Raw genomic sequence first — 12765 nt, 5'->3', positions numbered from 1 at the left:
ATACTTTAAGCTGCTTCTTTGGCACCATGGAGCAACTGCACTGGGTGTTTTATCCGTTATCTGACAATCTGACAAGAAAACATCAAAAAATGTAGCAAAAACACACAAATTAAACTGAACAAACAAGGGACATAAATCAAAGTTAATTTTGTTTCTTAAAGTAGATTTCTCAGTTGAATGGTTAATCTGGCTGAGAAGCCTAGAAAGGCAGATCTTTCCCAGCATATAAGCGTTTCCCTGTTTTATTGTCTGTTTGTCTCTAAATGGGGCTGTAATTCACAAAAAGAGCATCAGTTCTTCTTAAATAGGACTTGAAAGTAGAGATTGAGGACAGTAACTAATCAGGAAAGTGTTTATTGGGGTCTGAAATCAAGTGAGCAGTTAGGTCAATTTTCCACAGAAATCAATACAGTGGAGTTCCCTTTTGAAACTAAAACATTGCCCCCTGCTGGTGATCAGAAATAATGCAGGTATTTCAGACGCTTCCACATTAGCTTCGCTTTATAAACGTGGCAGTCTCATTTATATATATATGTATATTCAACCTTTTCTCAGTGGTTAATGATGAATTTGGCTTTCAGTTGACTTTGATTAATTATATCTTCAGCCTTTATTAGAAGCATGTTCAGATAAAAATGGTGATGTGTAGAAAATGATGAAAAAACATCACTTCCTCTAAATGTGTCTAAGTATAGAGTAAGACCAAAGACTTGATGAACAGATGTCTAAAAATGTATTTATTCTCAAACCTTGAAGCCCATTTAGCCCATTTGGATGAACTTATACATTCAGATGATTATATCTGGATTCCTCTCAGCACCGAGTCAGTGAGTCTAAACTCAATCTGCATTTCCAACATGCTCCTGCAGTTCTCACTTATCTTTCCAAGCACAGACAAGTGACACAGCATGACTCAGTTGGACTGTTTTTGCCATGATGAGCCAAATCCATGCCTGTACTGTCTCTTTGATAAATGGAGTCTGTGATAAGGATAAGAAGCTGCTCTTTATGAAAAACCATAAACGTTTTGCTCTAATATAGTGTGGAAGTGCTTTTTAAACCTGCATTTTTTTCCAGTGACCAACAAGCGGCGACTCCTCTGGGCGAAGAAGCCTGGTTTTATATTGTCCTTTAAATGTGCTTAAGGACAATCATGGAAAGGATGTCTCATTTTGTTAAATGCCTGTTACTTCAATTTCCTGTCCTCCCTTGCCTCCTCCGCTTGTATCTCTTGTGGAAGAGATTAAAATGTGAGGAGAGCAAGTAAGAACGTGCACACTAGGAAATGGACATATTTTGGCAATCCCCACTTACCCAACCAATTATCCAAGAAGAATTATACACATGATCTGGGTTAACTAAACTTTCCTGTCTATTTACGAGAAAAGGGAACTTTTGAACCCTGATCAGTGTGTTAACAACTACTTGTACTTCTAAATGATAGAAACCATATTTGGGAAAAATGTTTTTAGGGTGCGGGCTTTATGCCATATCCTGAAGTCAGACCACAGTCAGTCACACCATGAATCAAGTTGGTAAATCCACACACTCACTGGCTAATGACTTGTGATTGGTCACCATGCCCTGGATAATTGTTCTTTTTTACTCTAATACTCTGGCTATGACACAAAATCTCTAACCTGTGTCTTTGTTTCTGTCTATAAAGTACTTTTTCTTTCTATAAAGTGCTCAAGTAGAGTAGAAAAGCACTAAGAGTCAGTCAATTCACCAAACTGGATTTAAAAAACTCCTCCTATGCCTTCAGCACTTTAACAAACTCAGTGCGCAGGTACATCTTAGCCTCTTAAGGTTCTTATCTATTTCAGATATAATGATGACATCATGCTATGAACACTTAGCAACAACCTAAAAAGTCTTAATGCACCGGAAACAAAAAAAAATTAATACATTATATCATTTTTATTTGATGACAGTAACATCTAATTTATATCCACAAGTGCTGAATTATGCATTGTATATTATGACACCATTACACTTCCTGGCAACCACCTAGCAACAGGCTAAAAAATACCTGTTTTGTTTTTTTTTTCATTTCTTGTCAGTAGCTCAGCAATAACTATGTAATTTATATCCACAAAATTTTAATCATAACTGTATAGCAACCACCTAGCAAAACACTAGCACTGACTATTTTTAGCATTTAAACAACATCTACAGCCCCTGTGACTTTGTATGTAAGCTTTCCAGCATCACAAACAGGCCAAAAACACTGTAGCTCTTTAAGCACTAGTGACCATAATTCACTTAATTTCCCTAATTAATTCAGCAGAAAATTCATCCAAAAAGTGTACTGTGGTCACAGATTAAGGAAGTTGAGGGTTATTTTCCCATAGACTATGCAACTGGAAATCTTTTTGCATCTAGAAGTGTCTCCCCCTGGTGGTCAATAAAAAGAATGCATTTTTCACGTTCTCCTATACTTTTCAGACACTGAAGCTGTTGTCTGTGGTTTTCAGATTTAATGCTAAGAATCAACTTGCTTAACCTTTAAGTCAGCATGAATGGGGGAGTCTTTATGATAAAAAATGCCCACAAAAGTCATTTGATGAAGTCTATGAAACAGCTGAAAGCTTCAGTAAAGCACTAACTCGAGGTTGAGATGGGATTGGTGTAATGTGGCTACTCTAATCCTTGAAGTAAAAGTGGTTATCTTTAAGTTTTCTGTCTTGATGAATAAAAAATATGTCAGTATTTGATTTCATGTTCAGTGTGTGACTGAACCTAGCAACAGACCGATAACAAAACAGGGAAACCACAACATGAGGCTGCGTGGAGACATTTCTCACCATACTAATGTGTTTTCATTATTACGTAAAAAAAACAGCCTTTGAATCATAATCATAGTCATCAGTGTGTGGTCTTTATGATTTACACTTGATACATACACTTACTGGAAAATAGACGTGTAAAGGGACTTTTTGACCGAAAAACAAAACGCCTACCTACTGCAGGGCGTTCATCTACCTCTTGACATCCTCTAGTCTCCTTTAAGTGTCCAATCCTAAATTTATTACCACAAAATGGCAGCAAAATCCACTCAAACACTCAGCTGGTCTTTCAGTTATTACAGTGAGCCTGTTAGATCCTCATCAATACTTCCTCTCTCAGGTCAGATCAACGTCAGAGACTTTTTCACTTCCTGCTCTGGCTTCCCCTCATCTTTTTCTGACTCCATTGATGTTACAGGGAAAATGTGATAGCACAGAGCACACAGTCACTAAAAGATCCAGAAGAAAAACACAGATGCATCACATTTCATAAACATCGCGTAACCTTAAAATGTGCACAGTGCTTGTTTTTTATTCACTGGTTTATACATTCACATACTTTGCATTTCAGTGAGCCATTATGATCCAGAGCAAATACTGATGTGTGAAAATATTAAACAATGGTGGTGCGACCATCAAAAATAACGATTAAGAGATGTCAGTCAACTGAGTTGACAATAAAAACGTTTCATTAACTATTAAATACAGAGTCATGGTATTTTCAGTTAGTCTCATTGTCCTCCCTGTCCTTATCATCCCCCTCTGTCACACCGACCCTCTGCATGTCCTCCGTCACGACATCCTGGTCTTCCTCTTTTACCCCTTCATATTAAGCATGTCCAGTATATCCATTATCCCTCCTCTGCACATGTCAGTGTGTAATCCTTTTTATGTAAAGCTTATTTTTAGTGTTTAAAATGTTTAAAAAATCTACTTTTGAAGAGTGTCGTGTCAGAATCAAAATCAGAATATTGCACCACAAAACAGAAATAAATCAATGTTTACACTTAAAGTATTAAAAAAAGTTAAAGGTAAACAACGGAGATAAACTGGTACATCTACACAGCTGATATTATAAAGATAGGCGTACTGGTAGTGGTGTATCTGCCAGCATTGATAGGTTTAAGGCACAAACCTTCATTATTCAAGCAGTCTGGACTTTATCCAAATGAACCTCTGGAAAATCTCCTAAAGTCTGAACAGCATAAATGACCGCCTTCATTCAAGGGTCACCAGAGGATAACTAGATCTGACCCGGCCATCGGCCTGACCTTCGACTGACAGATTACACCATCATCTAACAAGTCTGAGTGTAAAAAAAGCAGCAATAAAACAGTTCAATCATCAACAGAAAATGAACAGAAACAGTCCTTTGGTTTAAGCTCCTTAAACATGAAAACAGCTTTTGTTTTCTTGTTTGAACAGAACATTGATTCACATTTCTTTGCATTTTGAAAGTTTGCTCACAACACTACACAAACTATTTATTCATTTAGTTAATTTTAAGTAACAGTGAGGTTTGAAACTCCTCAGATAATAACAAAAAAGTTAGGATGGAGCTGTTTCGTTAAAATGACTAATCACTGGGTGGCTCCATCCACTACATATTGACCAGCAGTCTCAGAAAAGGGGAAGAAGGAAGGGCTCACCTCTACCTCCTCTGTTGTTGTATGTCATTATTAAACAGGAAACTGATGTGTGTTTTTTTAGTGGTGGGGAGGTCCACAGTCTCGTGCTTTATGCAGACATTTTATTACTTCTGGTTTCAGATGCTTTTAGACGTTTGAATGATGAGCTCTGTTTCAGTATTGTTAGTTTAACAGAGCCAAGTCAGACACACTGGTGGCATCTGCAAAAATAAAATAAAACCTTCTGTCTCTTTTCAGAATATGTAGATTAATTTTAAATCTTTTGGTTTTTTTAAAATGTCAAATTATTCTTTGCAGAAACAGCACCAGGCTAGGACATATTCTACCCACAAAACACGTGTTTTGTCTGGATTAAATAAACAACAAACAGGTTTATTGTCATTCTCCAGTCGTTATGCTAGGCTAAGCTAACCACTGATCCAGGCTGCATTTCCTTAAAAGGCAAACGCATATTCCTTTCAAGCTTGAGCCCTGGTTTCAGTATTAGTGGTGTAACACCACACAGGTACTCAGTAAGAAAAAAAAACATGCATTTAGACCCTTTTAAATACTCACAAGAAGAGCAGCGGTGCTCTGTTTTGTGTCAAGAGAGATTCTCTCTCATTTCTTTTTTAAATTTCTATTTATGTTTTTAAATGTGTTCTTTATCTCATTAAATGTTAAAAGGTTTTTTAACTTGTATGACTTCTGAGGTGGAGGTTTACTTTCTCTCTCTTTCGGGTTGCCATTGACCCTCTTTGCATCTTTATTTTCACGGGACAGAGACCACACTCTTGGCCGACTGTGGAAAGCATCAACTTCCCGCCCAGTTGTGGCATCTTTCTGTTCATCATCCTGGTGCTTCGATGGGGAGTAACCTGTGGCTCCACCGGGCGATGTATCAGGGTTGGCAGCTGTTTCTGTGCTCTTGCGATTAGTCGGTGGAGCGGAGCTGCTCCTTCCTCTGGAGCCTTTAGCTGAGGCTCTCCCCGTGCGTCCGTGCTGGTCACGCCCATCCAGCAACCTCTGCTTTAACAAGAAGCTCTCGCGAGATGAGCCAATAAGATGAAGCCTGTCGCCCATCTCGCACACCAGCACCGAACCGTCGACGTTTCCTTTTTTCTTAATTTTCGTTAAAAGCATTTTGCCATCATCAGACATGTCCTGCAGAGGAACTTCCTGTGTGCGTAGTGTATTGCTAAGAGAAACCATAAGGCTCTGCACTTTACTCAGTGCTATCTTTGAGTTCCCCCCCGTTAAAGTGATGTTGACCATATCACCACAATCCTGTGCTTTCATTTTCACATCATGGCTGATCAGGATGCTGTCCATTTCTTTTTTCCTGAACCGGTCAGCATACTTGAACACATCTGCATCAATGACAAAAGTCTTCTCTCCGTGCCTGAGGGAACCACGCTGGTCTGGGGACGAGCCTGCAGCGTACCCATGAGAGGCTGGATGGCTACAAGAAGGGCCTGGCGCTGATGATGAGGAGGAGGTGGGGGAAGATAGAGCAGCGTGTGGGGGCTTGTCTCTGTGACTGTAGTTTTTGGGAATGGCTCCAGAAGATGCAACTGGGGTTGGTGAGGATGAAGAGGATGGCGACATCTTGGTTTGTGATAAGGGAAGCTGTTCTAATTTAGCCTTTACCTCTTTGAGCTTAGAAAAATGACCCTTTACACGCACCTGACCTTCTCCTAGATCATGCATCTCAAAGCCATGCAACCTGAGGATATTCTTCACTTCTCTCTCATCTTGAAACTCTTTCAAATGTAGTGTTGCCTCCACTGGGAAATCCATCTGAGGACAAGGGAGAGGGAGAGAAGGACCAACAGCATGAATACATAACGGATAAATCTGACCTAATAGAACATAAATAACAGTAAATGTTCAAGTTACCTCAGACATTTTCACGGTTAAATGATACTGTTGATCATCGATCTGCAGCACATCAGTCTGCTAAACTCAGCAGGAACTGTTAAAAAAAAGATGTTAAAATTATTTTATAGCCTCAACTTGGGCGTTAAAGTGTCCTGATTCACTGTAATAACATATAATCAAATCCCTTATTCCTCTCACCTAGTGCTGGTAAATAAACCCACTCTGCAAACTAAATTAAATAAAACTGAAGTAAAAACAACAATATTCACTGCACAGCTTGTTTCAGAGGATGAACTGAGGGTCTGCATGAGGACCCAGGATCAGATAAAGAAAGACTATTTTGACCTGTGAATCATGCAAAGCTACTCTATCATAGTCCAAGACAAAAACGGGAGCGCGGAGGCAATTTTACTGTTGTTGCATTTCATTCTAATGCCTACAGAGGGCGCTAAAGTACCACAGATTAATGCACCCTGAATGGCTGAAATTATTATTATCCACACAGAAACGTCCAACCCACAGCAAACACCTTCACCTCCACCTGACCCCCTGTTTAAGGCCAGCTGAGCTCCAGGTGGACTCACCCTCTGGTCCTGGACTATGATGACGGCCTGTCCGGGCTGGTGAGAGGGGCACACCACACCTACAGCACCTCCCCTCCTCCGTGCTTAGGTCTGAGGAAATGAACCGATGTTTTTCAGCTGTCCTGTCACCTGGTGAAACACCTGGAACCCCCAACCGCCTAACCAGGCCCCCCTGCTTATGCATCTCCAGGAAGGAGCTGGAAACCCCTTGAGACTCACTTGTTTTCTACTTTCTGGTGCCAGAGAGACAAAGCACGGGATCTGTCGCGTTTACTTAGTTTAATCGAAAGTGAAAGTAGCGCTTTGAGGTCAGTCATAGACACAAAACATGTGCAGATTAGCATTACTGACCCGCAAAACTGAATAAAAGATGTGCAGGTATGATGTGCAGCCACTGCAAAGCAAAAACTTCATTTTTTAAACCCCTCTAAACTTTTTTTTTACGAACACTGCTCCTGCTGATTCTTGAGATTACTCCATCATGGTTTCAGTAAAGATACCAGAAACAGACAGACACCGAGGATCTGACGACCCACAACTTACTGTTACTTCTCACTTCTCTGTCTTCATGACACCGGCTTTGTTTACTCCACAGCCCCGTGGAAGTCAGGACGAAATCGAAACTCACACGTCACGTCCGTCACACACTTTTTACACAGAAAACCATGCAAAACATATAATTTATTACCACCAATAATTAAATTATAGCTTAAAAATAAACCAGTTTTAAATGGAAATCTCTTGGGATACATTAAAATAGGTTTATTTACACTTTAAAAAGGTGTTGGTTCATTTCCGCCTCGTTCACAGACTAAAAATGTCTCACTGCTGTGTAAAGGCCGTTAAAAGCCATTAAACTTGTCATATCAATTTATTAGTGTTAGATAAACAGAGAAACCCAATTAGATCACGGTCACGCTTTAAAGTCAAACAGGTCTTTAACCTTTAGTGCCTACATGTAGTGCAATGGCGCCCTCACGTGGATGTAATGCAGAATTAAACATTTAGGCAGAATTAGTTGTTTTGGGACAAACCTCCACAGCTGCTAATCCCACTACACAAAGCATCGACACAAAACATTTTGCAGAGGGCATCAGCAGCCATGACAGTTTGTCTTCAAATAACAACTGTAATCCCCACGTTTTAACTTTTTATCTTGAAATAGTACTTTTTTCAATATTTGTTTTCTTAATGTGTCCCTAATACTCCATCATACCCCTCAGCATCCTACTAGATACACCTCTGGTATTAGTTTCAAAATCCTGTCACCTTGTTAACACAGTCACGACTTTATCAGAAAACTGAGATTTGAAGTCTACAAGATTTTCAATAGATGTACCTACGGTATCAAATCAACTCCAATCGTTCTCCAGTTATCGCATTCACAAACTGTCCCTTCACCCAGGCCAGCACGGTGTTGACAATACCCCACAAGCCATTTATGGCTGGAGGGTATCAAAAAGAGGCTGAATATGAAACTGCCAGGCAGGCGAGGAAAGGGAAGACCACAGAGAAGATTTAATAGATGTATTGAAGGAGGACATGTTGGTGTGACAGAGGAAAGATCTGGCCTGCCTGGCCTGCATTTGTATAGCGCTTTTCTAGTCCCTAAGGACCCCAAAGCGCTTCACACTACATTCAGTGATTCACCCATTCACACACTGATGATGGCAGCTACATTGTAGCCACAGCTGCCCTGGGGCGCACTGACAGAGGTGAGGCTGCCGGACACTGGCGCCACCGGGCCCTCTGGCCACCACCAGTATGATAGATCTGCTGTGGCCACCTCTAAAGGGAGCAGCCAGAAGAAGACAAGCTGGTTACCCATCACAGATTCAATCAGTAGACAGATAAATGTGCATTTAACAAATTCTGCAGAGAAGAGAGACCTCTGTTTAATAATCCGTATTTCACTGTTTTACATCTTAGTGCCGTTTTGGTTACTGTATTGTTCTGTCTCTGTAATATTTTGTGTTTAAATCCTTTTTTTTTTTGCTGGTTTTTAGTCTGTTTGGGTTTTCTGTCCAAAGCAGGAGCGGGGAACTCCAGGTCTCAAGGTGTCCTACAGGTTTCAAATGTGTCCTTAATTCAACACAGATCATTTAAATAGTTAAGTTACCTCCTCAACCTGTCTTGAAGTGCTCCCGAGGCCTGGTAATGAACTAACCATTTGAATCAGGTGTGTTGACCCAGGGTGAGATCTAAAACCTGCAGGACACAGGACCTTCAGGCCTGGAGTTCTCCACCCAGCTCTAAGGGGATGGGGTTTTGGGCGGGATAACAGGAGCAGAGAAGCTGCAGAGGCGTGTGAGACTGCAACTCTGCTTCCGGGTCCCAACTCTAGATAGTCACGTTTTGGAGGGTTAATAAATTTGGCCAGATTTCTAGAAATGAGAGCAGAGCAAAATCCAAAGTAGGATGGATGCCGTCTCTCCTAACAAGACCAGGTTTCCTCCAGAAAGTTTCCCAATTATCTATAAAGCCCACATCGGTTTTTTGGACACCACTCAGCCAGCCAGCAATTTATGGAGAACAAGCAGCTAAACATGTCACTCCAGGTCTAATGTGTCATTACTGACGATGTGAATTACAATTTTACTGAATTTACATTTAGCCTTAGCCAGCAGTTTTAACTTTTTCCCAACGTCACCTGCTCCGGCTCCTCGAAGGAATAAGATAAATAAAACAAAATCCATTTTCATGATTTTATTTTAATGTTTCTCTAGTATTCATTTCAATTGGTTGAACACTTTCATGTGTTTAAACGTAGAACAGATTATAATCGATTTATCTCTGTGCAAATACATTTTTCTAGTTTCTTTAGTGTCACAGATTCTTTCAACATTTAACCACAAAATCTGCAAGTCAACTTAACCAACAAGTGCTTCAAATGACAGTCAACCTGTACATTACTAAAGCAGTGCAATAAAAAATATTTTAATATTTATTTATTTTGCTTGATCAACTGGTTCTCCGGCTCTCTGGATGAAATCTGCAGAGAACAAATTTAAGAAGAAGAAGAAAAAAAAAAGACAGTTTAGTAAAATGGTTTTAAAAAATAAAAATAAAAAGATGTCAGATATTCATGGATTCATTTTCTCACCTGTGAGGCCAGACTCTTAAATCTCTGGTGCTTTGAGCAACAACAACCATCTGCACTGGAGAGCTTTTCTCTGGAAGCACTGCCATGCTAGAAAAGACGAGAAGCACAGGTTTCATTTACAGAACTGTTTATGTGCAAACAGAGACATCACCCAACAACCTGACTGAGCCGGACTAAACGTACACACACAAAAGTTCACTAAATAAACATTTGTTTATTTATTTGCACCTGACGTCTAAATGCTGAAACATGGCGCATTTAACAGAAATATCTTACTGATGTTAAACACGTAATTCTTTTTGTAAACACAGGATTTAGTGGTAGGTAATGAGTGAGGCCTCTGTGAGAGGACCTTAAAACAATTCGCACTTCTGGATTTAATGAAAGAGCCTTTGTGTTAGTCCAGAACTGCTGCTATGACACTTATTACAGTTAAGAGATGTCCAGGTGAACGTACCACTTGGCGTCTATTGAGACATCAACAGCAGACACATGCTGTGGTTTCTCCTGTGCAGAAAATAGAAAAACAGGTTCAGTAAAGAAGCTAAAATACAACGCTCGAGTGTTACAACAAGCCTTCAGCTTCAATTTAAACAGAGTAAAATAATGTTGGAGGTTTACCTACAACCCTGCAGCGAATGGTCAAAGCAGGGCCTCAAACAGCCTCACATTACTCTAGCAGACACAAGAGGAAAGGACAGAGCCACTGCAGGCTGAGCCTCGCTGGAAAGTCTGCACACCACCTACACATTCACGTCATGCGTGACGGAAGATGGCGATGGAGAGATTACCTTATTTGCAACTCGTGGTCCACGCGGTTGGAACTGAAGATGGCAGCTGCCCATCTTCATGTGCTACTCTTTATGAGTCATTCCTGAAGAAGCCAGCCGCCTGTGTAAACACAGAGAAAGATAAATGTGAGGTTTACGTGGTTTGAGATCCATTTCAAATATTAGCATCTGTAAACTTCAGCAAGGAATTTTGCCTGAAATGTTACCTAACTTTACTTCTGACAGTATTTTTGAACTTTTTAGAAATACTGAAGGTTTCAGATTCATCAGGACCAAAAGTCTCTTTGCAGAAGGTTTAACACATCTTTTCACACCTTGAAGCTGCTTCTGTCTTTTACGCCGTCTGTGTGTGGACATTAGTAATGCACAGAAATAAGGAATGCCTGCTTTGTAACTGATAAATCACTTAAAAGAAACAAAACAACCTGTCCACTTTGTCAGAGGTTTACCTACAACCCTGCAGCGAGTGGTCACAGCAGGGCCTCAAACAGCCTCACATTTCTCTAGCAGACACAACAGGAAAGGACAGAGCCACCGCAGGCTGAGCCTCGCTGGAAAGGTCTGCAAACCAACTACAAGAGGGAAGATTATGATGAAGAAATTACCATGGTCACATCTCGTGACCCATATGCCATCGACGGCAGCGGCCAGCCTTCGTGCACTGCCCCTGTGGATTAATGCAGAATCCAGCCACCTGAATAAACACAAATGTACAGAGACAACTATTTGATACACTGAAAACCAAAATGACTAAAATCACTCACTTTAAAATCTGTTTTACTTTGTAATGGGTCTGTGAGCGCGAGGAGGGAGAAAAAGGCGAGTGGAAAGGTACGAGTTGTCATCAAGGAAAAACGGGAGCTGGAAGCATGTAAATATAATAATAACCACTGCAGCCAAGAAGAGAGCCTGACGAGCCCAGTTGTAAGTAAGCTATTAAGACTCGACTGTACTCCGTACTCCGTGTTCGTGTTTTCCTCCGAAAACAATAAGTTCCGTTGGGGCAGCCTTTCAACGCCTCTCTCTGTCTCTGGCAAGAAACGTTGGGGCATGCATTCTGTATTCTGCAATGGAATACATTTTAAAAGTAACCTTCCCAACACTACCCATATGCCATCAACGGCAGCGGCCAGCCTTCGTGCACTGCCCCTGTGGATTAATGCAGAATCCAGCTACCTGAATAAACACAAATGTACAGAGACAACTATTTGATACACTGAAAACCAAAATGACTAAAATCACTCACTTTAAAATCTGTTTTACTTTGTCTGAGGTTTACCTATAACCCTGCCATGATGGGTCACAGCAGGGCCTCAAACAGCCTCACATTTCTCTAGCAGACACAACAGGAAAGGACAGAGCCACCGCAGGCTGAGCCTCGCTGGAAAGGTCTGCAGGATTTTCACAACACCGTAAAATGTTTTCAGCCTGTGGGCCCAAAGTAAGAAACACCGGCTGTTGTTAAACTCAGTCTGCCATGTGTGTGAAGCAGCCAGTTTGAAGAAACGAAAAAGAAACGCGGCGTGTAAAACTTTAAAACGCGACTAATGTAAAAATAAGTAAATTGTAACGTAACCTACCCGTTTCAAAGTCATAACTTGGTGTGCGAAAGCTGAAACACTTCATATTTCAGGTTGGATGGTAGCAGATTAATCAAACGCACCGCCATGTTCGTCCACTGAATTCAACTGGAGACTCTGTGCGGATGTGACGTAGGTTTAGCATGTGCACGGGGTTTCCCAGCAGGGGGCAGTAAAACACCAAAGATGGCTACCGAATGGTGGTTTGATTTTTTTTCCCCTTTGTAAATTTTTTATACATAAATACATAGAAAAATACATACACGCATAGATAAATAAAGCTAAACGGTTAAGAATGTAAAACTGTGACAAAATAATAATAGACACCATAAATGAAAATAAGTTAAAATCTGTTTAAAGGATAGGGGTTTTCTATTGGTTACCAGTTTCAGTGACTTACTCAGGATGC

General features: G+C 40.6%; 1 protein-coding gene, 1 long non-coding RNA gene and 3 other non-coding genes across 12 annotated transcripts; all 5 read right to left on the bottom strand.

Moving 5' to 3' along the window:
- Nucleotides 1-2149: 2149 nt before the first annotated feature.
- On the bottom strand, nucleotides 2150-7505 carry rbm43 (RNA binding motif protein 43). 2 transcript variants are annotated; one of them, XM_086281124.1, is made up of 4 exons: nucleotides 7426-7505; nucleotides 6883-6972; nucleotides 6317-6392; nucleotides 2150-6217 (listed from the first exon to the last, which is right to left on the bottom strand). In XM_086281124.1, exons 3-4 carry the CDS (start codon nucleotides 6323-6325, stop codon nucleotides 5039-5041), a joined length of 1188 nt encoding a protein of 395 aa, XP_086137250.1. In that variant the 5' UTR covers nucleotides 6326-6392; nucleotides 6883-6972; nucleotides 7426-7505; the 3' UTR covers nucleotides 2150-5038. The 2 variants fall into 2 exon arrangements, with proteins under 2 accessions (XP_086137250.1, XP_086137251.1); XM_086281125.1 differs by lacking the exon at nucleotides 6883-6972 and having other exon boundaries at nucleotides 7426-7495.
- Nucleotides 7506-9787: 2282 nt separating this feature from the next.
- Nucleotides 9788-12512, bottom strand: LOC147303558 (uncharacterized). 7 transcript variants are annotated; one of them, XR_015126837.1, is made up of 8 exons: nucleotides 12357-12509; nucleotides 12023-12204; nucleotides 11558-11952; nucleotides 11382-11470; nucleotides 10777-10876; nucleotides 10443-10492; nucleotides 9986-10072; nucleotides 9788-9874 (listed from the first exon to the last, which is right to left on the bottom strand). It is a non-coding gene; the product is annotated as an uncharacterized LOC147303558 (long non-coding RNA). The 7 variants fall into 7 exon arrangements; XR_015126834.1 differs by lacking the exon at nucleotides 12023-12204 and adding an exon at nucleotides 10983-11119 and having other exon boundaries at nucleotides 12357-12497; XR_015126836.1 differs by lacking the exons at nucleotides 11382-11470; nucleotides 11558-11952; nucleotides 12023-12204 and adding exons at nucleotides 10983-11119; nucleotides 11226-11348 and having other exon boundaries at nucleotides 12357-12499.
- LOC147303561 (small nucleolar RNA SNORA9) lies at nucleotides 10590-10723 on the bottom strand. The gene has a single exon (XR_015127058.1). It is a non-coding gene; the product is annotated as a small nucleolar RNA SNORA9 (small nucleolar RNA).
- LOC147303560 (small nucleolar RNA SNORA9) lies at nucleotides 11209-11343 on the bottom strand. The gene has a single exon (XR_015127057.1). It is a non-coding gene; the product is annotated as a small nucleolar RNA SNORA9 (small nucleolar RNA).
- LOC147303559 (small nucleolar RNA SNORA9) lies at nucleotides 12039-12173 on the bottom strand. The gene has a single exon (XR_015127056.1). It is a non-coding gene; the product is annotated as a small nucleolar RNA SNORA9 (small nucleolar RNA).
- Nucleotides 12513-12765: the final 253 nt, after the last annotated feature.

This window comes from Aulonocara sp. 'chitande type north' Nkhata Bay, linkage group LG22, assembly GCF_057382095.1.
Source record: "Aulonocara sp. 'chitande type north' Nkhata Bay isolate Kocher_YH1m ecotype deep benthic linkage group LG22, A_spYH_male_GT1.1, whole genome shotgun sequence".
NCBI classification, from domain to species: domain Eukaryota; kingdom Metazoa; phylum Chordata; class Actinopteri; order Cichliformes; family Cichlidae; genus Aulonocara; species Aulonocara sp. 'chitande type north' Nkhata Bay.
Note: the sequence above shows the minus strand (reverse complement) of the source record. Positions and strands in the feature narration are given on the sequence as shown.